The following is a 26,635-nucleotide window of genomic DNA, read 5'->3' on the forward strand; positions in this document are numbered from 1 at the left end:
AACCCTTAAGGATAGGGAAGCCAGGCTCCTCTTCTGGCTGCAGAAAAAGAAAGCCATTGAAACTCCATTTTCTGGAGAGAAAGAAGAGGGAATGTCATCACCTCTCAGAAAGATTCCAAAAAGAGCCTTCTGAAGAGCCATCAAAGAAGGTACACAAGGGTAAAGACAAAAAGCTGCTTGACAAGACCCCCTTGGTTGTGAGAGATCCTTTGCTTTCTGGACCTGTGAAGAAAAGGTAGGTCAGGTCATCATCATCGTAATATCTTCATTCGGTCATTTGTAAAAGAACCATCAAAGTATACAAGGAATAAAACATAAATATATCTACAATTAAAATAGCATTAAACCATTCTAATCACAAATACAAATGACATCTTGAATCATTTTAAGAACATAAATACATGTACCAACAATCTAATCATGCTTGGGGAGGGGCACACTGCAGGCACCAAGCATATGAAAACTAAACCATGTAAGTCAGCTAATGATGTAAGATACATATATATCATGAAAGGATAGGTAAAGCAAGTTTTAAAATGGTTTCACGATTGGCAAAGACATTTTGTACGAATCAACCAAAAAGTTAACAGAAAACGACTAAGAGAAACTCAATTGGTCCAGAAGTATCTTTTTAAAATTCTAAATGCAATCTGGTACTTCCTAATACTCATGTTGAGGCATATAGGTCTAATCCATCTCCTGCGTACCTGCCTATACTTGGGGCAGACAAACAGAATATGTTCTTCAGTTTCGACTGATGCGCTGCATGCCGGGCAGGTTTCTATAGTTAGGCCCCTCGCCCCTTTCCCCGGAAATTTCAACAATAGATTACCATACCTAAACCTGATGTACAAGCTTTTAGCAAGAGAGGGCGAGATCAGGTCAAGGAACGGTTCAAATAGGGAGCAAGATTTTTTTAATAAGAAGTTTGTAGTTAGCTGGCCGTTGGTTGGGTTGTTCATATAGTGCTCGCCCACCACCTTCCAGTAAGTAGCTTTGAGAGACAAAATGTCACGACTGGTAGCCCTTTCTGGATACTCCCATAGACCCATTAGGTTCAATAGCTTGCACCATTTAGCGATAGCTTGAACCAGGGGAGTTGTTTAGCCCCGTTAAGCGCCAGTACCCCCCGTGAAGAGTTACGATATTCAGTTAGTTGGGGAGTAGTCCAAAGATGCAACAAACAGGTTAAGGGCTGCCAGATCACCAATTCTTTTTAACCCAAGATCACAAAAAAGTGGAATAAGTGGTGTAGTGACAGGTAGTGCAATTAAAGCCCTGGCAAAGTTGTTCTCACAAGTCGTTAACTGATTTACAGGAGTGAACCCCCAGATCTCCGCTCCGTATAGTGCTCCATTTTGAGCCTTTGCACGGTATATTTCAAGGGCCAGGGAGAGGGGCTGAGTGTAGAATTAAAAAAAAATCTTAAAACAGATTTCGATCTCTGACATAATGTTAGGAAACTCTTTCGCCGCTGGTATTCTCAACTAAGTGACTTATTTATGCCAATGCCCAAGTAATCAAAATCTTTTACTCAATCCAGGGGTTCACATTTGATCTTAACCTGTCATATGCCACGCCTTGATTTACCGAGCACCATGAATTTAGTTTTCGTAGTATTCAATTTCAGCCTCCTCTTCCTGCAGAAGCTCAAGAATGTATTCAATAAAACTTGTAAACCCATAGGAGTAGTGGATATTAATAATGAATCATCGGCGAATAGCAAAATGAGTACTTTTGCATTATTCAATGAAGGGGCGTCATTTTTACAATCCAATAGACAATTCACCACATCACTGATATACATAGAGAACAATGTAGGGATGGTGACACACCCCTGGTTCAATCAGAATCCTCTCCGTCAGTTCCCCATTTACCCCCCACCTAACTTGGGCATATTTAGCCTTATGCAATCTAGCAATCACAGTCACTAGGTCAGCTGGGGCACCTTGATCAAGCATAGTCTTCCACAGTAGGTTACATGGTACCAAATCAAATGCAGCTTGCAGGTCCACGAAAGCCACATAAAACCGCTGTTTCCTAAGTAGCACGTACTTCCATGCTAACAGAGAAAATCTAAAAGCTTGGTCGCACGTGCTAATTTTTGCACGGAAGCCAGCTTGGGCTGGGGACAGTATCATCTTTTCATCCATCCAGTCCTGGAGCTTATCTAAAACTTGTCTAGCAAAAACCTTCTGTAGGTTGTCAATCAAACTGATGGGTCTATAATTTGAGGGGATGGCAGGGTTAACTTTTTTGAAAATGGTTATTACCTCTGACGCCCTCCAAGTTTTGGGAATATCACCACCAGCTCATATACAGTTAGATGAAAGGTTAATGTATGGTGCCCATATCGCGGGTTCAGACTTATACAAGTCCCCTGGTATCAGGTCAGGTCCCGGGGCTTTACCTGTTTTTAGTTTCTGGATTTCTGACAAAGTATCCTCAAGGTTGAAAACTCTCTGGGGGTTATGTGTGGGCCCATCAGAAGCAGTGACATCTAAAGACGGCACTGACTGAACAGCATAGGCATCTGCAATGACCCTATCAACAAAGTATAAGCCAGAGAAATGATCCACCCAAACCTCCGGCTGGATATGATGACTATTTGAAGTGGAATACTCCGCAGTCCCCTTAGGCAGAATAGACCAAAACTGTTGGCAGTCTCTTGCCTATGCTGCTAGAACTAAATCATTCCAATTGGTGTCAGCGTATTCACACTTGGCTTTACAATGAGTGGCTTTATATATATTGCGGGCAAGAATTAAATCTGATCTAGAGCTTCCCCTAACTGCTAGTTGTAGTAACTTCTTGGCACTCTTACAGTCATCATTAAACCAGTTGTGAGACCTTACGCTGACACTTTTCCCAGCTCGCCTAGGTTTTAAAAAGACTAACTGCAGCTCTTCAAAAAGGTGTTTGTGTGCGGCAGTAACATGCAAAGTGTTAGACAAGACAGTGCTATCCTTATGGCTGGACCTGCAAGTTAGGGTAGCCGCCACAGACTTATATGAATTAGCATAAAGATCTTGATCAGCTTGGATTTTGGGCCATCTAACTCTCCTATGGTTATTAGTCGGAATTGGCTTTAGTGATTTAGAAATATAACAATGAGCACCTCTAAACAGATCCTTGCCATTTAATTTTAAAAACAGAGAGTTATGATCGCTGTCAAACTTCGGTTCAATTAACATGTCCTCCACTAAAGACCATATTCTAACATCAGCGAAAATATAGTCTATGATACTTGTTATAGGTGCCCCTCTTAAAAGTAGCCTTTCTTCCTAAATCTGAAGGGGTTCTACAATTGCATGGCCTCAAGCTCCTACCGGCAGATAAAGAAGCAATCTGCAGAGAAATGTTAGACTGACGCTGGGCGGATTTACCTGCTACCAAATTGGGGATACCCCAAACCTCATCCTCCTCTTCTAGCGACGCACTTAATAGAGTAGAGGGTTCAAATGCAGCATTAAAATCTCCTGCATCTATAATTTTAGAATTCATCTGATATCCTCCCACTAGGTCATCAAGAAGTGAGATTACTGCAGAGTCACTGTTAAAAGGTTCTGACCTGGCGTACAAATTAAGCAAGGTCACGATTAAACCAGACGGGAAGATAAGTTGGATACCCAATATATCAGGTGAGTTTATTAAAAGTTGTTTGCACCTACAGGCTATGGTTTTTTTAACCAATATTAGCAGTCCGCCACTAGACCTAAAAGATGTTTTTGGAGGGATAGCGTTCACGCAATAAGAAGTATAGCCATTAAAATAAACCTTATTTAAAACAAAGGTTTCTTGAAACGCATAAATATCAATGTTACCCATGGCCACAAAACATTCGGGATCTTTTAGTTTAGACTGAATCCCTGCTAAGTTCCAGGATAATATACTTAAGCAGTGATTTACCCTGGGTCTACCGTCAGTGGCACACCCTGGATCACCTGCTGCTCCATTAGTTATATTTACAGGTGTTTCTTCAATGGCTGTAATTGAGAAATCCCCACTTCTTGATTCGATATAAAAATTGACAGCCCCGGGCTGAAGGTTTGGAACGTGGCGTTATTCGGGGTAGCCACGGGCAACTCATTTATGTGTAAGTTAGGAGTGGGCCGACTCTCTTGGTGCGCACTACCAGTAGTAGATGTCGCAGGTGAGTCCCTATCCTCCTCTCTCATGGCAGTGGTCCCAGCAACTTTCACACAAGTGCAAGGGGTCAAGTCAGATCAACGTCTTCAATTCCTTCACTACAGAATGGTGATTCTGTGGAAATCAAGAAACTTTATATTGATTCTCCATCAATAAAACGTGTTGACAAAGCCATTGACGGCATTCTCAACAGAGCTGTTGACCATGATGGTGAAGATGTAATCGTTGACTGCAACAACTACAACCACTGCTTGTACGCTGTTGTCATCAAAATTGAAGTACAAAATACCCATCAACGGAAACATTTGAATTACAAACCTATTTTAAACATGAAGACCCTTTGTCTAGGGCCCAACAAAGTAATCAAAAGACCTGTTTACCATTGGACCAGGAAGGCAGAAAAGGGAGAATGAAAGGAATTATCATTGTACAGCACACACCCTTGCAGTCGATCATGTTTGACAAGACAAACATGCAGTTCCATCATGAGAGCCCTTGGATCCAAATGTTTTTTTAGGTCCAGATCAAGGTCTATGTAGACATCTTCAATAGGATGTATAAACCCTCACCCAGCGAAGTAGCATACTTCATCATCAGATCTTCTTCTTGTTGGGGGTGCTTCATTGTTCAGTGGGCCCCTCAATGGAGCTCTTTACCTGAGCCCCCTCTAGGGGCCTGTTAAGTACTTTACAAGGCATCCTTACCCAATGTAAAGGGATTACCTTGCCACTGGGTATCGTCTTTCGTGTTGCAGGTCAACTAGTAGTAGTAGACTGGATCAAAAGGTTGGGTTTAAAATGAACTAAAAGAATCCAGAAACTCTCAATGGAAGCTCGTTAAAAGTTAAAAACAAAGAATGCATAAGGTAATAATGGTACTCAGAGTTGATTAATAGGTCGGTGCGTTTCTTGCCATGTGAGCCCACCTAGAGGTCCCTTGCAATTCATCAGGAGCATATTATAGAGCCTAATTTACTGAGGTGGGCATCCCAAAGTTGTGTAAATAGGCTCACCGGATGTGTTTATAATATGGTATGTTATATCTATTACCTCCCCAGATCAAGAAGCAGATTCCTTAAAGATGAAAGACCCAGACAAATATTGTTCAGGCCTCATGGGAAGTAGTGGGGAGAGACTTCCAAACCATATCAGGTTTGCAAATGAAGTCCCTGCGGGCCGCCTATATGCCTCCACATTCCTCAAAGTTCCAAATGATGGAACTACACACTTGTCTTGTGAAATACTATTTGACCAGATCCGACATCGCCATGCAAGTTCTCTCCACAACCTCCTGTGCGCCTACTGGAACCTGGTGGCACTGATTAGGATGATGATGGGTATGATGGGCCATTTGGCGTGGCATACAGCCCTTCCCAATTGTATGTTAAGTGCCAAGACTTGGACGAAAAAGATGATGGTAGCATCTATATGGAAGGTGATTTTTCCTTCAAATGTAGACCTCAGTCGCGATCTACGTCTATAGAGGCATTCCAAGAGCAATATGATTATGATGACTACTATAAAAGCCAAAATTATCAGGACCCTTTGATGCAGGTTCTGATAACATTGGTAACGGTCTGCTGTCAAATGTTGAATGATTATTACAAAAGATTCTCGCAGCTAAATAATCCATTTCTGCAGCCTTAGCCACCTCTGGTTCCACGGGATGCACCTTTTCCAGGTTCATCTCCTCTGATGCTTCAAAGAAAAAGTCTGGTTGCTCAACTGGGGCAGTCTACTCAACCGTCCGTTCACCATTCATGATGATTATGGGTATGCTGGTAATGAGAATGATCCAAAAGTAGTTGAAATTCCTCATAATCAGCAGTCTGTTACAGCAGACTGATGGAATTCCCTCATAACCCTGCTCTCTGCTCCTCCAGCGCCTCCTGCTACTAGTTCCCCTCCAGACGACATAGTGGGTTTCCATGTCCTTTTGAAAAGATGTAATCTCACTGTGGCAGCGAAGCAGACCAACTCTTGTCTTTATAACTTCAAAGAAACGTATAGAAAGTCAGTGAAGTCTAGAAACTCAGTGAAGTCTAGAAAGTCAGTGAAGTCCATTCCAGTCATAGAATACATATAGACAAAGGGATTCAAATTAATGAAAAAACTCTTCTACAGTGGCAGCCGTCATTCCTCATCTCAAGAAGTACAAATCCCCAGTTAATTCATCAGCTTGACTCATCGATCATCCAAAGCTAGACTCGGTGGTCATGCAGGCAGCACAAAGACATTTAAGGAACCCAACCACCTACTGTTCCACATTTCCTGATAAGAAAATATTGGGAAAAGGAAGGATGGGATCTCGAAGTAAGTGGCAAGTGGTCACAGCAGGAAGCCAGGATGCATATAAATTTGCAGGAACTGAGAGCAGTGGTTCTAGGCCTTCAAGGTATTCATCTGAAAATAAAGACATCTGTAGTGCTGGTCTTGCAGACAATACGACCACCATGCTTTACCTAAACAGGTAGGGTGAAACCAAAATGCAACTACTTTCTTTGGAGGACAAAACAAATCCAGAAACGGATCATCTGCAATGTGATCACTCTGAGGGTGGAGCATATGTTCCTGATATGGATAATCAGTGGGAGGACAGTTTAGGGAGGACCTCAAAAGGGTGCCACACATTGGAGCTAAGTCAGCACCACGTATCGATGATTTTCAAGCCATGGGTGAAACCTAATTTGGACCTATTTGCAACAGCCCTCAAACACAAGTGTTCCAGCAGCTATCCCCACAAAGAATCACGAGGGAATGCTTTTTAGATAGCATGGACAGAGATATTTGCCTACGGCTCCCCTACTCTTCCTTTGAACCCCAGGTAGCTCAACAAAATGGAAAGGGAGATCTGCTGAGTTATTTTGGTGTCCCCAGTGTGGGATAGTTGTGGTACAGGGACATTTTCCACATGTCAGAAGGGCAATGTATCCCACTCAAACCAGTCCAGGAAATGCTCTCAATGAACAATGTCAGCTTGTTCATCCAAACAGTTTATTAGGCTGGCTCCTGAACTCAATGAGTTTCAATGCTTAAATTTCCCCCAGGAATGCTGAGAGATTTAAGCCAAAGCTGAAGCTGAATTTACTAAGAGGACATACAAGGCAAAATAGACCCGTTTTTGTGTATGATGCTCTCAGAACAGCATTCATCCTTTCAAGGATTCAAGGATTCTCCGGAATCGTTTTTAATCTACCTGCTTAGTCTGGTACCCGCTGGCCTTTCACATTGTTCAGCCAAGGTCCACCTTGCTACTGTATCAAGATTAAAAGATTTTGAAATCAGAAGTTTCAATGGTTGGATAGATTGATCAAAGAATTTCTCCCAATACTTTTTAGAGTTTTTCCTCCAATTAAAAAAATCCTATTTCTTGGTAGCTGAACATAGTCCTAGCTCAATTAATAAGGAAACTATGTGAACCCATTTATAAGGCAATTTAAAGCATCTTTCATGGAAGATGGCACTACCATTAGCCCTTACTTCATCGAGGAGGATCAGTGAGATTTAAGTGTCACTATTAATCATCCATATTTGCAATTTGAAGATGATAGTATCATCTTAAAACAAATATTCACTACTTTCTTTAATTACTGTGGGACTCCCACCTCGATTATGGGAAAGGTTCGAGCATGTGAATCTATGAAAGATATCAATACTTGAGAACCTCTTTGTCCAGGTAAGTATCTTGCTTTTTCCATGGAATCTCTTCCCTCTTTCATGGTCTTTTTATTTACGTCATAACCAATCAGTCCTCCTGTCAAGCAGTAATAATTCCATTTCTTATTACACTTTATTGTGGATCCTGCTGTCCTGCTCAAATGAAATAAGAGATGGACCTGCAGTACATTGGTCACTGTTGTGCAGTGGAGGTGCTAGCTACTTTAAAAGGGCAGGGTGACTTTTTTAGCTTGGCAAATCAGACCTCATTTACTTGAATTTTTCTTATATTTCATTTAAAAAATGGTTTGCTGTTTCATGAACTGGCATACCGATTCCTTTCCAGTGAATTATCTTAAGTACAGTCTTTAGCTATACGCACATTTGTTCACTTTGGCCTCCAGTGTGAGTGGCCCAGAAAAATCCCTGTTATTTCCCTCCCAGAATTACGGTAACTGGGGGGCCTGGTAAATTCAGAAGGGATAAATTAGGGGGTTTACAGTTTTTTGGGGATAGCATGTGTGAATCAGATTCACCATACAGTTTCCTGCATGTTTGTTCTTGTATTGAAGTAGGTGAAGTCTTCAGGTAAAACACCACAGAGCTGTGGTATTGCAAGAAAACTTATAATTCTGATGGGAGTAGTAACATCTGTTATTGGACCCTTCAGAATCATTATGCCACTAGTAATGAGGGGCTTGCTGATACATTTATCACTAAAGAACAAAGCTATTGTTATACTGCGGCCACTTCAAATACTGGTCATCCTTGTCCCAACAAAATCAGAGCCATATTGTTAATGAAAATACAACCCAAAGGGTGCTCTAATGAATGCATGAATGCAATTTATAAGGCACTTAGGGCCAGATGTATCAAAGGGTTTTGCCCATTCTGTGTCTATGGGAAAATGTGTTGATACATATGGCCCATAGCTACTCCTAAAAGGAGTGTACCAGTGCTGAGAGGTCAGAAAACAGCTAAGGAAAAAGAAAACACAAGGGAAACAACCTATCTGAAGAGCCAAGTCTTTAGACTTTTTGAAACAGAGATTCTGGGATTGCCTCAGCTGCAGCAGAAGGGAGTTCCAGAGCTTAGATGGAAAAAGACAAACAGTTCTTCCGCCAGAGCGTGCTTTCTTAACTCTGGGAACCTGCACTAGCAGTGCCTCTGAAAACCTGAGACATCTCTTAGGAGAATAAGGAGTAAGAAGAAGATGCAGATAAGCCGCACCAGTCTTTCTAAAAATCCTACAACAGAAAGAATGAGATTTAAAAGAAAGTTGCTTCTCCACAGGGAGTCAGTGCAATTTATGAAGTGCCCTTTCCACAGATTCATACTTTGGGGGGTTAAGCAGTTGACGAGACACCACATTTTGAATCCCAGTTGTGACTGGAGCCAGACTACTCCTGCGTGAATACGCGCTACAAGAAAATACACTGTCTGGAATTTCAGGTAAGTGACAAGGTGTCCATGAGTAATCTGGCATATTGGTTGGTAGCAAGTTTCTCAGAAGCCTCTCCTCTGATCCCAAGAACCCTTTAATGCACGCAGAATCTGGAACAAGAGCTGCATATCCATCAGGACAGCCCCAATGCTGCTCTAATTTAGTAAGGAGTTTAAGACGCAACACTATAAGGAACAGTACATCACAATGCATTATCAGTCCACAACCCAGCTTCCTCTTTTCATTTATTGCCTTTCAACCAGTTTCCAGCTATAGTAAAGCCATATACGCACATCCGTACCATATTCATATACCCGTGTCCTGTCGGCTGAATTAAAAGGAACTTATTGGCTCAAAGCAGTAACAAGCTAGGGAAAGATTGGTATTGTAGTGCGGATGGTGAAATCAGGAGCCAATTAAGTTGGAGAAGGATGCCAAAAATGATTGCTGTCAAGATGACCCAGGCATATCTGGGCTCAAGGAGCTAAGCCTGCTCAATTTCCCATGAACAGGTAGACTCCCCGTGCCGCCTCCCCACAAATCGAGCCCTTTATCAAGGGATGCAGTCCTGAAATCAAGGCACACAGAGAAGCACATTTTAGGAACATGAAGCATTAAAGCTGTTTGGGATGAGTCCTTACTGAGGAATACTGTGGTCATGTCAATGTTTGTGTTACAGGTTGGCACCTTAAGGTACATGTCGCCAGAGATCCTTGAGGGCTGCGTAAATATGAAATGCTGGGAAGCGACACTGAAGCAGGCTGATGTTTATTCTATGAGTCTTATCTTCTGGGAGATATTTAGCAGATGCAACAGCTTTTATCCAAGTAAGTAGGGGACAATATGCTGAGTTCAGAAGCTATTTTTGGGTACAACTGGCATTGTTTAGTACAATGGGTATTTCTACGAACTTTCAAGGTATTCGGTCTCCGCAGCGCAAAACATGTGAAAGCTAAAATGTTGCTGGTAAACTGTCTAGTATATGCACAGATCTGCAATTGTGTTTTTCTCCTCATGCTTCACTGATCCACTTATTGTAGTCTGCACACCTGACCCCTGGCGAATATGCAGTAGGCGGGGGTGGAAACTCCCTAATAGCATGTTTTCAAATGGTATAAATGAGGACTTTTGAAAAGAACTTTAAACATATGTTATGCTGAAAAGCTTTCTAGAGCGATATATTGTAGAAACAGCTTATTAAGGAAGATAAGGTACCTTTTAAATGGAGCCTTCTTTCCACCGTGCTGTATTTAGTGTAGATATCAAGCTTAATTGTAAATGTCAAGCTTGCGTATAGTAAAATTTTTAATTACTCTGATATGCAATTTATATAAAGGTATTGTAAAAAGCTTATACTGCACATGCCTGTGAGTTTCTCTGAGGTGTGCCCAGGTTTTATCCACTAGATAATAGTCCTGTGTGGAGCGGTAGAAGCCTGAAAATCTGGATATCGTTCTCAAATGACCATTTCAAGTGTTATCAAACAACAGCCTTGAGAAAAAGAGATCATTTCACGCAAACAAGAAAAACATGTCTAAGTGTGATGACCACAGATTAATGCAGATTCCCGTCTCCATCCCGGGTACTAGAACTGAAAAGACAGTACGAGCATGACTGTGTAATACAGTGTGTGACCCAATGGATGTGACTGTTTTACAACTAAGGGGCTGATTTATATATTGGTGGTGAGGATACTCCGTTGCAACGGCGATAGAGTATCTGTACCGCCAAGGTGATGGTCTGCCCGCCCGATTTAAATACAGGCAGACCATAGTTTGGCCATGGTGGAGACTACATCATCTCCGCCGTAGCCAAACATGGCAATATGTCCACCCACCTAATTTAGATGGGCGGACAAATAGCCGTTTTTTTACTGCCCATCACCGCTAGGCAAACCATGGGTAAGGAGCAGTAAAATACTAGAAATGCCCCTGAGCATGGATGATGACTCCCATGGCCAGCGGGTATTTTATTGTTTAGGACTTTTTTATTGATTTTCAAAAGTTCAACAACGAAGATACTCCAAAAGATAACTTTGAAAGAAAATAATACACAAATACTCTCACCTACAACCAGAGGCCGGTAAGGCTAGAAGTATGCCTTTATACAAAATAGTTATATACACCTTCACAAAGGGAACACATCATATCCTTTAAAGAGGGCAAGGCTTGGCCGCTGAAGAAAATGGATGCGTGAGCTCTGAGCTCCGAGGCGGCCTTCCCCGATTATCCTGCTATCCCTTATCCTGATGACCCTACTGACCTGGATTTGACCGCATCCCCACCCGCGGACAGTGAGGCCTGATCGGGGGCGGAGAGGTCGACCCGACGGCGGTGTGGAGCCGCGCCGCACCCGAGATCTCACGGACAGCGCCGGCCATCTTTTTGCGGCCTGCGCACCCTGCTTCATCCCCGGCGTCGATTACGCAGGAGGCCGACCTGCGGTGGGGGCTGGCCGGCCGCCGGCCGCCACGGGAGTCGGAGCCGCGGATTCACGGCCGGTCAGCGGCGGCGGTGGATGGGCCGTCTTGAAGTGGAGCAGCAGCGGGATTTGAGCGGAAGCGCCCGCAGGTGAGAGGGCTGGAAGTCTCCTGTGGCTGCGGGGGCCTGCTGGGCGCTGGACGCGGGATCGGGGCGGGCCCGATCCTGCAGTGCCTCGCAGAGAGTGCTTTGCTAGCACTGGATATATGTCCTGCGGAGCTGGAGTGCCCTGCCGACGGCGGGAGGCCTGAAGGGTCAGCACTGTGGGCCCCCGAAGCGGCCTAATCTTGTGGTGCCCTACCGGTTGCTACTGGCGTGGGGAGCTGAGGCCCGGACGGGGGGCCTAAGACCATAGCGAGGCCTGACCCCGGGGGGCGGCTCTCTCCTGGCGTGCATACCTTCGACCTTCCCATGGCTGGGACCGGGGCCGCCCACCACTGACACCACCACACCACGGAGGACGCACTGACGGCCGCCTACAGGTGCCCTGCTCCTCGAGCCGGAGGGGCGGCTCAACCTTGGGGCCTCCTCGCGGCATCTGTCCTGGGCCGCAGGGCACGTCAGCCCGGTGCTGGAAGTGGGGTGCTGGACTTGGAGACCCTCGGCGCCGACACGTGCGTAACATGGGGAGTGTCCCTTGGGATTGCAGGCTGGTGTGCTGGCCCGCCAGCGCGGCGTGAACTCTCGGCGGATCTGATTGGGGAGACGCCCAACACCTGCTGTCGGGGAGAACAGAGACCGGCTGCCACCATGGGGAAGCGCCTGAAGCCTCCCCCGGACGATGCGGGGGGAACGGCGAGCAGTCAGGACACCACAATGGCCCATGGATCGACGACGGGCCTACCGCAAGACCAGCTGGAGCAGATCTTGAAGGCCATCGCCGACACCAGAGAGGCCTTGCACCACGACATCCGTCAGGTATCCACGAGTTTGGGGCTCCTGCGGGCGGACCATGGCAAACTAGCAGACCGGGTCAAGCAGGCCGAGATTCGGATGGACGCACTGGAACCCACGGTCAAGGCATCTGAGGCTTCTCTGGGGGAGCTGCAACAACGGGGGCACCTGCTGGAACAGAGGGCGGAGGATGCAGAGGGACGCAACCGCCGCAATAATGTACGCGTGGTTGGCCTGCCTGAAAAAATTGAAGGGTCGGACATGTTGGGCTATCTGGAGGCCTGGCTGCGTGACGTGGTTGTCCCGGAGGGTCTGACGCCATTCTACACTTTGGAGCGCGCCCACCGGGTGCCGGCCCGGCCCCCAGCTGAGGGTCGGCCTCCTCGGCCGGTGGTGGCGCGCTTGTTGCACTACAGGGACCGGGATCTTATTCTGCAAAAGGCGCGGGCACTGGGGCCCTATAAAGTGGACAATGCCCAAGTTTCCATCTACCCGGACTATTCTCTTGAGGTTCAGAGGCAGCGCTCAACCTTTCTGGCAGTCAAGAAGGCTCTTCGGGAGGAGGGTATCCGTTACTCTCTCTTGTTCCCAGCCCGCCTGCGGATCATGATGGAAGGTAAATCCTCCTTCTACAATTCTCCTGACGAGGTATGGGACTGGCTGGAATTATACAGGACCGGTGCGGATGCTCATCTGACATCTGGGGAGCCGCGGAGGGCAGCGCCAAGACCTAGGCGGATCAGGAGGCCCAGGAGACGACCACCGAATGCTCGGACCCCCTCCGTCTCACAGACTGAGCTGCAACGCCAAGAGGCCCTCCGGGCGGTCTCTACCATTTCCAAGACAGTGGGATCGACGTCGGCGATGGAGTCGGGCTCCCGTGGGGGATCTGAGGAGGCGGCGTCGGAGGAATCGGGCGGTGGCGGCCCCGGGCCGCCCCATGTCACACCTGGAACTGCAGATGACTTACTAGACGAATGATCTTAATGCCCCCCCCCCGAAGTGGTATTGTATATGCTGCTGTGTTCCTGATCTGTGTTTGGGGTGGAGACATGTAACCGGGGCGGGCAGGGGACTGTTGTTTGGCGGCTGCCTTGCACACTTTGTGGCTCCTGCCATCGAAGGGGTGGGGATGTGGGGCACCTAGGACACACTGGGGAGGGCCGGTCGGGAGGCATATGTAGCTCGCGGTCTGTTGGAAATAGCGACAGGCCACCCCCCCTAACTCACACCTATTGTGAGACTCTGGTAGTTACCAGAGACTGTTTTTCTTGGGATTTTGACTTTTGGATGGGTTTCTACAGTTTGGGGCCTATTCTGGGGATGGGTGGGATGCGGGACTGTTGGGTGGTCTTAGGGTTCTGGTTTTGGGGTGTTGTCAGTGTGCCTAGGATGTTTTCTTTACTTAGAACTGTACTTGCTTTTGTGAATGGGGACCTTACCTGAGCTGAAGTGTGTGACCTGGAATGTGCGGGGACTGAATTCCATGCTGAATCGTCACAAGGTGCATGCCTATCTTGTTCGTAGGGGGATTCAGGTAGCCTTCCTGCAGGAAACCCATATTGACCAGACAGAGGGGCGGGCTCTGCAGCGCAGGTGGCGGGGACAGCTGTTTTACACTGTATACTCGGCCTTTGCAAGGGGAGTTTTGATTTGCGTGCGGGCAGGGGTTCCCTTCCAACCCTTGGTGACAGTGGTCGATCCTGAGGGGAGGTTTGTGGCTGTACAGGGCCGCCTGGATGGGAGGAACGTGATGCTCTGCAGCGTCTACGCCCCAAATGTGGAACAGCCTGCCTTTTTTGCGCGATTGCCCGGGAAACTGGCGACAGTCCTAGCCAATACAGTCCTACTAGGGGGGGATTTTAACTCTGTATTGGATGTGGAATTAGATAGAACTCACCCACCACTGGCGCAGGCGGCAGCTCACAGGCTAGCGAAGAGTAGGGGAGAGTGGCAAAGTAGCTGGGGCCTGGTTGATGCATGGCGAACTCAACACCCTACGGAGAGGGATTTTTCCTTTTACTCCCCCCCACACGCTCTGCATGTTCGCCTTGACAGCATTCTCTGCTCGCCGGACGCTCAGTGCTTGGTCCGCCACAGCGAATACCTGGCTAAAACGATATCCGATCATAACCCTTGCTTGGTAGTGGTCCAATGGACGCGGCAACGCCAAGCTATCCCGACGTGGCGGTTGAACCCATTGGCACTGGAGGATGCGGCATTTAAGGCTGAGGTACGCACTGGGGTGGAAGGCTATTTCGATGCTAATGTGGGCACAGCTTCAAGTAGGGCGCTAGAGTGGGACGCCTTTAAGGCGGTGAGTCGCGGCGTCTGTATTTCGGCTACCGCGGGAGTCCGTAAGACCCTCCTGCAGGATGTCGCGCAAAGCGAGGATCGCTTACGCGAGGAGGAACGACGAAGTCACATGACTCCTGAGGCGTGTGGAGCGGTTTCGACCGCGCGGGAGGAAGTGGCGTCAGCAATGGAGAAACTGCGCTGCTTTGACTATAAGGAGTTTCTTGTTAGAGCTCATGCTGAACGAGACAAGGTGGGCTCGCTGCTGGCCTGGCTGGCCAATCCTGGGACCCGAGGCACTCCGATTGTAGCTTTGACTACCCCGGAGGGACGCATGGTTTATACTCAATCGGAGAGCAACGATCAATTCTTGACGTATTATGCGCACCTTTATAGGATCGAGATGCCAAGTGCGCCTGTGGAGCTAGATGAGTTCCTATTAGCGGCGCGGCTTCCCCGGCTCGACCCGGAGCACGTGGACCGCTTCGGCGGGGATATCTCCGAAGGGGAGATCAGTGTGGCCATTAAACACATGGCTCGCCGCAAGACCCCTGGCACAGATGGGCTACCGATTGAATTTTACGCAGCCTACGCGGATGTGCTGGTACCGCGATTGCGGGCGGTCTACCGGGAGGCCTGGGACGCCGGAGCCTTACCTGCGACTACTCGCGAGGCTTTGGTGGTACCCTTACTGAAGCGTGGCGGTGATGCTGGCTCCCGTTTGGCCTACCGCCCACTATCCATGCTCACGACGGACTGTAAGATTCTGAGCAAGGTTCTCGCGATGCGGCTTCTGGCCCACATGCGCGCTTTGGTGCACTCAGACCAGGTGGGCTTTATTCCCCAGCGCACCACCGCCACCTGTGTGCGTCAGCTGCTTCGGGTCATGGGGGGCGATGTTGCTGGCCTCCCGGGTGCCGCCGTCCTTTCGATTGACATCGAGAAAGCATTTGACAGCGTTGAGTGGCCATACCTGCTCCGGGTACTGGGGGCCTTTGGACTGGGTTAACGATTTGTGAAGTGGACTGCCTTGCTTTATGCCGCGGCCACTGCCCGGGTCAAGACGGGTGCCACCATCTCTGCCCCGTACAGGGTTGGACGGGGGACTCGACAGGGATGCTCCTTGTCCCCTCTACTATTCGCGCTCGCTATAGAGCCTCTGGCCGCTCACGCCCGTATGGGCCGAGCGTATGAAGGCCTTCCACTGAGAGGCGACACCCATTACATCTCTCTCTATGCAGACAACTGTTTGCTGTTTTTAGCAGACACTGACGATTCCCTGCGTGGGGCCGAGCGCTTGCTCTCAGATTTTGGCCACCTTTCAGGACTGGGAGTCAACTGGGGGAAATCTTGCCTCTTCCCGCTGGCACCAGGGACGGATGACTCCCAACCGGAAGGCGAACTGCGATGGGAACACCATTGCCTCCCTTATCTAGGTACGCACATCTATCATTCCTCGTTGGCCCTCCTGGAGGGTAACGTCGACAGAGCGATCCGGAATCTGCGAAGCTGCATGGGATTCTGGCGGACACTGCCGCTATCGGTCGCGGGACGAGTGGCGTTACTGAAAATGGTGGCACTTCCCCGTTTATTATATCTGTTTCGCACTCTGCCGATCTGGATCCCGGCGTCGGTTTTTAACAGACTCCGCTCCCTACTCTCCGGGTTCATCTGGGGGTCGGGCAGACGGCGCGTAGCGCTGGCCACGTTGATGCGCACGTTGATGCGCCCCAGGGCAGACGGGGGACTTGCGGCCCCGGATTTCAAGGGGTATTACTTGGCGGCGCAGCTGCAGTGGCTTACCCAGGCAGTGGCTTTAGAATTCCGGGGTCCAGAGGGGGTAGTGGGCAGGCTATTCCCAAGACATGTCATGTCCTTTATAATCCTAGGCCAGAAATTGGACCTTGCCCAGCTCACACTGGAGGAACGTACAATTCGTAGCTGTTGGCTTCGTTGCCATAGGCGCTCCGGCACCGCTCGCCCATATGCCCCTGAGATCCCGCTAGGGATGTGCACGGCCTTTCCGCACGGAGGCGACTGGTCTGCGCTGGCGACCTGGGAGGAGCTTGGTTTGCAAATGCTCGGTGATCTTTACAAAGACGGATCGCTGCTCACATTCCAAGAGTTGCGAGACGCTTACGACCTCCCAAGAGGTGACTATCTGCTGCACGCCTCGCTGGTGGCCTGTATTCGGAGACACTGGAAGAGAGGGCTCACCGAACCACCGACATCAGAGTGCTGTCAGTATGTGGTCATGGCAGCTGGTACTTACAAGGCCATCACCTGCCTTTACCGGAGGCTGTCGACTGAAGCCCTGCAGCCCATGGATGGGCTGAGAGCCAAGTGGGAAGGTGATATCGGGCGACCGATCCCTGAGTCGACGTGGCCGCAGCTAATACGGCGGGCGTGGAAGGGCACTAGGAATGCCAGGTTCCAGTTGATCCAGTTGTTTACTCTACACCGAGCGTACCTAACGCCAGTTAAGATCTCGCAATATTTTGAAGGTGCATCTTCGCTCTGTCCTAGATGCGGGACAGCGGAAGTGGACTTCGCACACATGTTTTGGTCCTGTGGTGAGCTAACTGGTTACTGGGAAGCGGTGATGGCCTGCCTGAATGCTGTCACGGACCGGCAGATAGCCGCGGATATGGGCGCTTGCTTATTGTTATGGTTCCCTCACACCCCCCGTACTCGCGTTACCTGTAAGTTTTACGATTTGGGCTTGATACTGGCCAAACGAGAGATCACCATGCACTGGAAATCTAACCAGGGACCCAGCTACTTGCGTTGGAGGACCACCCTGGTGCGATGGGCAAAGGCGGAGAGCGCGTTGCGGCTGCAACAGGCCAGGCACCTAGACAATGACAAGGCCTTAGAGGTGGCTAGAGCGTGGGAGGCCATAGTGATTGCGCTCCAGTTGCCTGAGAGTGAACTGAACGAAGATGAGGGAGTAGCGACACCGTAGGGATATTATCTTAAGGGGTACCCCACTTCCAACGAGGCACACAATAACAACAAGTAAAGACAGAGGTTCTGAGAGATCGGATCCCCCATTGATACGCACTACCTACCTTTTACTATTGTTCTTAACAGGGAGGTGACACACTGTTGGTTCACAGCTGCTTGAGAGAGAGGACAACGGCACACTGATGAGGGGGGTGGGACACGGGGAGGGAACGGTTTGGGGGATTGTTATATATAAAAGGCATCTTGTCAGAAATGCATTGTAATCCTAGAATGTCGGTTATTACTGCATCGTTTTATCCATTGTACTGAACTATTTTCGAACTTGACAGCCAATAAAAATTGTTTCTACAAAAAAAAACCATCATATCCTTTAAAATAAAAAAAAAAGAGGGGGGGCAGATGGGTGATCTTATGAGGAGGAAGGAGCCTGCAAGCCGTCCATGTGATAGTTAGTAATGGGATGTCGCGCTGCCTAGCTATCCATTGATGCTGCTATAGAGTGTCCCCAGGGCCGGAACCCCTCACAGACTGAGTCACACCGTTAGGTTCTTCGGGTATCAAGCGTAGCAGCTTAAGGTAGACCGAGCTGGTCAGCTCTCCAAACTCCCTGCTAAGATAGCGAAATCAAGGACCCCAAATCTTATCAAAGCATGGTAGCTGATTCTCTGCCACTGCCGTGAACTTTTCCATTCCCAGTAGCTCCCATAACTTGTGTAGCCAGTTCGTATGGTGCGGCACCACAATCGTACCCCATCTAACTAACAATCCCTGTTTTGCTGCCCACAGGGCTAGTTTAATCGCGCGTCCTTTTGGGGATCCAAGCAGGGCCGGTCCTAGGACTTTTGGGGCCCCGGGCAGAAAGGAAATGTGTGAGGCCCCCTTCATTTGCATACAGCGTGCAATCACAGAAAATGATATCATAGGAAATGCAGTGGTAGCTTCCTTGGAACGGGGGTGGTGGGGGAGGAAAATACGTAAAATAAACGTAATTTCCCCGATGCCGCCGCACGTCAATCCTCCGTCCTCTTCTCTCAGCACCGGAAGCACTCAGGATCTTGGACTCTCCCAGCCAATCACGACACTGCATGAGCAGCTTTGTGATAGCTCAGAGTGGCCTGTATGGCCGGTTAGGCAGTGTCTGGGAGCCTGGGCATGTTCTCCACTGGGCTGTGCAACACAGCCAGGTGGAGAACATGCTAAGTGCCCATGACTATTTGGCCGGCCCAAAAGGGCCAGCAAACAGTCATGCGCACTTAGGGAGTGTAAACCACTCCTCACTCTGCTCTGGTGACCTCAGCCCCGCCCCGACCTAGCTCAAATAACCGCTTAAAAAAATTAAATCATAATTACTTCTTGTTAATATAATTTTATTTTTTGCACCACCTCCCACTTGGACAAATTGTGTGCTCTTGGGCAATCACTTTTCTGAACTTATTGTGGTGCTTCCTTTTTGAAAAGATTGGAAGTATTTTGATTCGATTTAAAAACTGCTTAAAAAGCGTGGGATTACAACCTGGACTAAGGGCTTGATTATGACTACGGCGGTCCTTTGGAATGCCGTAGTCACGATGGCGGTCCACCCTCTGTATTACGACTTTGGTGGTTGGACTGCCACCAGACAGCTGCACCTGCTGGGGATCCGTGATCCCGCAGCTGTTGCGCAGCGTTCAGAGGCTGCAATATGCTGGTGGTGCCGCTGCAGCACAGCCATGCATATTAAGAGTTGCCTCACTACCATATTTTACATGGTGATGAGACTGCCATGAAGAGGGTGGTGGTGAGACAATAGATGGAACCCTAACAGGTCCCCATGTGCCTGTGTGCATGGGCGTGCATGCAGGGGAGCACATGATGTACCCCCCTGTATTTTTGCACACCCAGTTCCTGCACAGGAAGGAATGCATAACATGGTGCATTCCTTCCCGTGCAAGAACGTATTGTGGTGGTCCCATAGTGTTGCCTTTCTAAGGCTCTCCTATGAGTCTTAGAAAGGCACCGCAGTGGGGCTACTGCAGCACATTCGCCTGCCAAGGATTACAGTTTTAATATGGCAGGAGGTGTGAGGACGGCTTTCGTAGTCCTACCGCGGAGCGCTGGTGTGACGCTCCAATGGAATATTGCCAAAGTCATAATTAGGCCCTTAATATTACCTGGGAGAGAAGTGCCCAGTCGCATGGTATATTCACCTAGATGCAATACAGTGGTAAATGTATAGCCAGGGCTACTGAAACTATGCAATTGGGTGGCCATGGTGGTTTTCCCATAGTTATGGATTCGCCGCATTTGCCACATAATCCGACATCTGCTACATAATCTACAGATTTTAACCCAAAAAAGGTTTCTTGCTCAACCGGTTCAAAAGTTAGTAAGACCTAGCAACACATGTTGCCATGCAATTAAAGGCCCATTTCAAAGGTTACCTATTTGTTGCTTATTACTATATTTGAGTGTTAAACTGATACTAATGAGGGGCAGCCTATGCATGGACAGTGTTACCAAGTGTAAAATGAGAAAATAATTAAGTGATACTATGACAAAATGTACTGCATTACACTGCATAATTAGTTTTTACCACATAATCTAGTGAACTCTAGTGAACTCTGCCGCACAATTTGATTTACAATTGTGACAGCACTTTAAAATAACCTTACAGGGAACACTTTAGGTTTCATTAATTCATTTAAAAGGTTGTTTGTATCCCAGTAGCTTAAGGCCCTACTGAAGCTGCTTGGTGCCTGACACCTCTTGTGCTGTGCGTCCCTGTCTTCCGCCCACAAGCATCTCTTTCACAGCTCATCAAAGGCTGAAAGAGAGTTGAAAGGGTTACAAGTGCAGGACAGTGGGTGTCCTGCAGCACCTTTGTGTGAGCATTGCGGGTCGTCAATTACAGGCCGTGATTAGCCTGGGAGAGGCCCTTTGTTCCCCGAGCATCGCACTTATGGTGTAGAGCTGCGAGGCCCAGGAATGAGGCGCCCCTTCCCAGTGCCTGTCAGTCATGGCACAGTGCGGCAAGGCCCAGGAAAGTGGGCCACTTCACTTATTATTTCCAGAGCTACCTACAAATGATTGTGAGGCCTTGGGCCTCGCAGCGCAACATCACAGGTGTGAGGCCCAAGGCAGGGGGGGCCTTAGAGGTGCGAGGCCCCATGTTGGTTGGCTGGGCGGGGGCCCTGGGCAGCTGCCCATGCTGCCCATGCCTAGCGCCGGCCCTGGCCATGAGGGTATGTTAATGGAATAGGGAGACCTTGGAGGATATAACTCGGGAACCTTGGGAGTTCAGTGTCGAACATTTCATCCACAGCATTTAAGATTCCCTACGTCTGTATTTTAGGACAATGCCATAGGCAATGCATCAACGTACCTGGGTCCCCGCACTCCCTCCAATATTTAGAGTCGCTTCCCCTATTCCAGTGTGCTGTATGCTCTGGCGTGTAGTACCAATAATGCACCATCTGCAGCAGTGTCCCCTTGCCTACAGCTGAGCATGCTGACTTATTGGCTCGTTTATGTATGCCCAGCCATTTTTTGGGTGTGAACTCCCTCCCACATTCTTTCTCTCATCTTACCTGCGCTTTTGTTTTAACTTGAAATTGCGGTGCGTTCAGGAAGGCATAAATGTTCGATAGTAGTTTCTTATCAGTGTGTCTAGTGATAAGCCACTTTTCAAACGGGAAAAGCGGTCTTCAGGCGTGTGGTTTCAGTTTTGGTTGCGTGACCCAATGACGGATCGTAGCATACTGCCACTGCACCAATGTGGGCAGCCCATAGCCCTCCTGTATTTGCCGAAATGACATAATGCCTAAGTGGTCGTAAAAATCGCCTACTCTTTTACAATTTGCGTGCTGCCATGACATGTATGCCGAGCTGTGTAATGCTGGTGGGAAATCTGGGTTCCCCAAGATGGTTGTCAGTGTGGAGAGTTTTGTAGATAGTTTCTTCGGAGATGTCACTGCGTCCCAAACGCTGATCATGGCACGGAGTACCAGGGAGATATAAACCGCCTGCGGGCGGTATGCTTTGAGAAGCCATGGGATCTTCCATATGTGGAAGCCTGTGATGGCCTGATCAATGAAGCACCAATGCTTCTCTGTTTTGGGTCTATTCCACTCAACCATATACCTTAGTTGAGCTGCATGATAGTAGTGTTTAAGATTCGGGAGGCCAAGACCTCCACAGGAAATTGGTGGGTATGTCCATGACTTGGCTATGCGTGCTCTTATCCCGGCCCACAGGTAATGATCCAGTGGATGTTGCAATTAGGAAGCAACTGGAATGGTGGAGTAAAAGGCAGAGTCTGCATCATATAAAGAATCATAGGTAAGAGTGTCATGTTTACTGCCGCCAGTCTCCTGAGCCAAGACAGTGTATAGTCTCTCCATTTTTCCAACTCAGCACGTGTATCTGCTAACAGGCGGCCATAGTTGCTCTCAGCCGTTGGACACACTGTAAGGTGTATGTGCAGGCCAAGGTAAATGACCCCGTTCGAGGCATGTGGGCTGCTGAATTCACATCTTATGCATAGATCGCCGCCTAGTGTTGGGTCCGGATGATTGCACATTGTTGTCCTGGAAGAGTCTTCGAAGTATCACAAGATAGGTGGCTCCTCCCCTGTACTACAGTGCACATGGGCATCCTCTCCATCCTCAGATTGTTTTTTCCGCCATTGGGTTCGGATGTACTTTTCTTAACTCCAGTTCGGAAACTTTTCCTCAAGGCCAAAAGGCCTTCGGGTTCGTCGGTATTGTTTTTTCGTTCGGTGCTGAGTTCTTGTTCCAGTTTCTTTCGAAGCAGGACGTCGAAGAGCGCCGCGTGGCCTTTTCGACACCAAAGGCCCGATCGTCGATGGAACGGAGCCCGTTCAAACTATGCCCCCTTTGTAACTCAAAATACCCGCACATCGATCTCCACCCGGTGTGCAACAAGTGCTTATCACCCGACCACAACGAGGACAACTGCCTAGCTTGTGCTCGGTTCCGGTCCAAGAAGACGCTTAGGCTCCGACGTGCAACACAACAGACAATGCCGAAGCCAGCGCCCGACCCGGTAAATATCTTCGATGAAGACGACGATGAGATCGTCGACACTGAGGATCTTGAACAGACGTCGGATCCAGGTTCGGAGCATGGCTCCAACTACTATGAGGACGACGAGGAGCACGTCGTTGAAGATGAAAACATCGAAGAGGTAAGGGACGACGTGTCCCCCATCGGAGCCGTTGATGACGACTCCAGTGATGAACCAGGCCCAACAGTGGGTACTGGGCCTAAAAAAGACACTCTTCAACTTTCCAAGGCTCCGGTCGAGGCATCGCCGAAAGGCCTTAGCCAAGATCATATTAAGCATTCTATAGCCCCGCGTCTCGGCCCGGCTAAGAATATTTCACAAGAGCCGTCGGTCGCCCAACTGAAAGCGAAACCAAAAGGTATCGAAGACAAAACGAAACCGAAACTGCTAAAGTCAGCTATCGATCGAAGAGTGCAAGCACATCGGAATCGACATCGAAAACGAGTGTCGACGAGCCGCAAAGGTCAACCGCAAAGGCCGTCGATCCGAAAATTGGTGCGCTATAAGCCATCACTAAAGCCAAGTACGTCGAACCAACGAGGTCGGCGTCGACGGACAGCGACACAAACAAAGGACTTGACTCTCAAAGGGCCCTCGAACCGAGGCACCGAGTCGAAAAACGACAGCTCGTCAAAGCCCTCGAGCCGACAGCCAAAGTCGCCTCGAAGGAACACGTCGAATCCATAAAAAAGTGCGCACCTCCACCGCAAGCGCCGAAGTCGACGCAAAGTAAAAAGCACGACAACAAAGCAAAGTCTGTCGGTGCCATGTCGACGCCAGATTCTCGTTAAACTATCCAAAGTCTCATCTTTAGCCCGCCCACGTCCAGCAGTACCTGGGAGCCACAATAGACACTCTGGCGGCAAAGGCGCAGCCAACTTCAGCCAGAATCAACAACATTCAGTTACTCATTCAGAAATTCAGACCACAACACTCCCTTACGGCAAGGGTGTTTATGCAGTTGATAGGCATGATGGCCTCCTGCATTTTCTTAGTCCCTCACATGAGGCTACACATGCGTCCGCTCCAGGAGTGCTTAGCACGGCAGTGGAACCAGGCTCAAGGACAATTAAAGGACCTAGTGTTGGTAACCGGTCGCGCATACAACTCTCTGCATTGGTGGAACCCACAAAACCTTTGCAGGGGACGACCGTTCCAAGAGCCTGTACCACAAATAGTGATGACGACGGACGCATCTCTCCTGGGATGGGGAGCGCATGTCCTCCATTACACAGTACGGGAACTATGGACGAGACAGCAGAAGCTAATGCACATCAACCTGCTGGAACTGATGGCAATCTTTCTGGCGCTCAAAGCTTTCAAGGTACATTTGTGCAACAAAGACGTGTTAATCCGGACGGACAACATGACTGCCATGTACTACATACAGAAGCAGGGAGGGACGCACTCTCCACAGTTGTCCCATCTAGCGTAAAGCATGTGGAAGTGGGCCATTCAGAGGAACATCTTCCTCATGGCGGAACACCTCCCAGGCAAGGACAACCAGATGGCAGACCTGCTCAGCAGACACAGCCACCAGATGCACAAGTGGGAGATACATCCCTCAGTGCTGCGGCCGTACTTCTAGCGGTGGGGTCACCCAGAAATAGACCACAAAGGAAAACGCAAAATGCCAAAGCTTCGCCGCCAGGTTTCCACATCTGCAATCTCAGGGCAATGCGATATGGATGAACTGGTCAGGCAGGTTTGCGTACGCTTTTCCCCCAGCCCCGCTCATACCACTAGTGGCACGCAAACTGCGAAAACACTCACTGACACTAATCCTAGTTGCTCCAACATGGCCGAGGCAACCATGGTACACCACGTTCCTAGAACTTTCCGTGGTTCCTCATCAAAGCTGCAATTAACACCCAGCCTTTTAACGCAGAGCCATGGCGACATTCAGCACCCAGATCCGCAACAGTTGAACCTTGTGATCTGGCTCCTGCGGTCATAGAGTTTAGTTACCTCAACTTGCCTCCCGACTGTATGAATATTATCAAAGAGGCAAGGAGTCCTACCACCAGGGCATGCTATGCGGCGAAATGGAAGCAATTTGTCATCTATTGTAAAAATAATGACATAAATCCGCTAAATGCATCTACTCAAACATCATATGTAACCTACTACATTTACACAAATGCAATCTGGCTTCCAGCTCCATTCGTATACATTTAGCTGCGGTGGCAGCTTATCTTCAAAATAGGCAGCACCTTTCCCTCTTCAGAGTACCTGCCATTAAAGCTTTCCTGGGGGGACTCAAGCGAATCATTCCTCCAAGGCACCCTCCTTCACCTGTCTGGAACCTCAATGTGGTTCTTACCAGACTAATGGGACCACCCTTTGAACCTCTACACTCCTGTGAGATACAATTCCTAACGTGGAAGGTGGCTTTCCTAGTTGCGATTACATCACTCAGAAGAGTTAGTGAGCTGCAAGCCCTAACTATTCAGGAACCCTTCATACAAATTCACGCTAATAGGGTAGTGCCGCGGACTAACCCAGAATTTATGCCAAAGGTGGTGTCCCAGTTTCACATCAACCAAGCTATTGAACTGCCGGTATTCTTCCCTAACCCAGATTCAGTGGCAGAACGAGCTCTATATACCCTTGACGTCAAAAGAGCTCTCCTGTACTATATAGATAGGACAAAACTTTTCAGAAAGACTAAACAACTGCTTGTTGCCTTTTCACCTCAGCACAAAGGCAACCCCATTTCCAAATCAGGTATAGCCCGATGGATTATTAAGTGCATACAAATCTGTTATCAAAAAGCTAAACGCACATTAACAGTTCCCCCAAGAGCGCATTCCACACGCAAATTAGGGGCATCCATGGCTTTCCTAGGAAACATTCCTCTAGAGGACATATGTAAAGCAGCCACATGGACTACCATACACACTTTTACCAAACACTACAGCGTAGATGTACACTCCAAACAGCAAGCAGCTGTAGGACAGGCTGTACTCAAAACTCTTTTTCAAACTGCTGCAGCTGGCACAGGCAACCGCCGCTAAGAGGAGACTGCTATACATTCTATGCATAAGATGTGAATTCAGCAGCCCACATGCCTCGAACGGAATATGCTACTTACCAGTATGCATCTGTTCTTGGCATGTAGGGCTGCTGATATTCACATCGCCCTCCCTCCTCCCCGGTGCCTGTAGCAGCTGTAGCATTCAAAATTACTCTCTAGCATGGACATCACTTACTGTATCATACTCCATCCCTGCCACAATGGCAAAAAACAATCTGAGGATGGAGAGGATGCCCATGCACACTGTAGTCCAGGGGAGGAGCCACCTATCTCGTGATACTTCGAAGACTCTTCCAGGACAACAATGTGCAATCATCCGGACCCAACACCAGGCGGCGATCTATGCATAAGATGTGAATATCAGCAGCCCTACATGCCAAGAACAGATGCATACTGGTAAGTAGCATATTCCGTTTGAAGCCCAAGGGTATGGAAAGAGATTCTGCAACTCCTCTACCTCTGGGGCTGGGAGTGTAAGGTTCAGAAGTTGTGATTTCTGCGCATTGATTTTCAAGCCGGACACTGCTCCAAACGCCTCCACCTCCTGCGCACAGAGGGTATTTTATTATGTTTTCAAAAAGAAAGTTCTGCATCAGGAGTTTATTTTTTAGGAAATAAAACAAAAATTGTGTCTGCCAGATGGCTCCGG

General features: G+C 48.5%; 1 protein-coding gene across 7 annotated transcripts in view; it reads left to right on the forward strand.

Annotated features, from left to right (window-relative positions):
* Positions 1 to 26,635, forward strand: part of AMHR2 (anti-Mullerian hormone receptor type 2) — a 1,194,741-nt gene that overhangs the window by 667,483 nt on the left and 500,623 nt on the right. For all 7 annotated transcript variants that reach the window (XM_078687697.1, XM_078687663.1, XM_078687707.1 and 4 more), the window contains one exon: positions 9,929 to 10,076. In XM_078687697.1, coding sequence (XP_078543823.1) covers positions 9,929 to 10,076 — 148 coding nt within the window. The remainder of the gene's footprint in view (positions 1 to 9,928; positions 10,077 to 26,635) is intronic.

Source organism: Lissotriton helveticus, chromosome 1_1 (genome assembly GCF_964261635.1).
Source record: "Lissotriton helveticus chromosome 1_1, aLisHel1.1, whole genome shotgun sequence".
Lineage (NCBI taxonomy): Eukaryota > Metazoa > Chordata > Amphibia > Caudata > Salamandridae > Lissotriton > Lissotriton helveticus.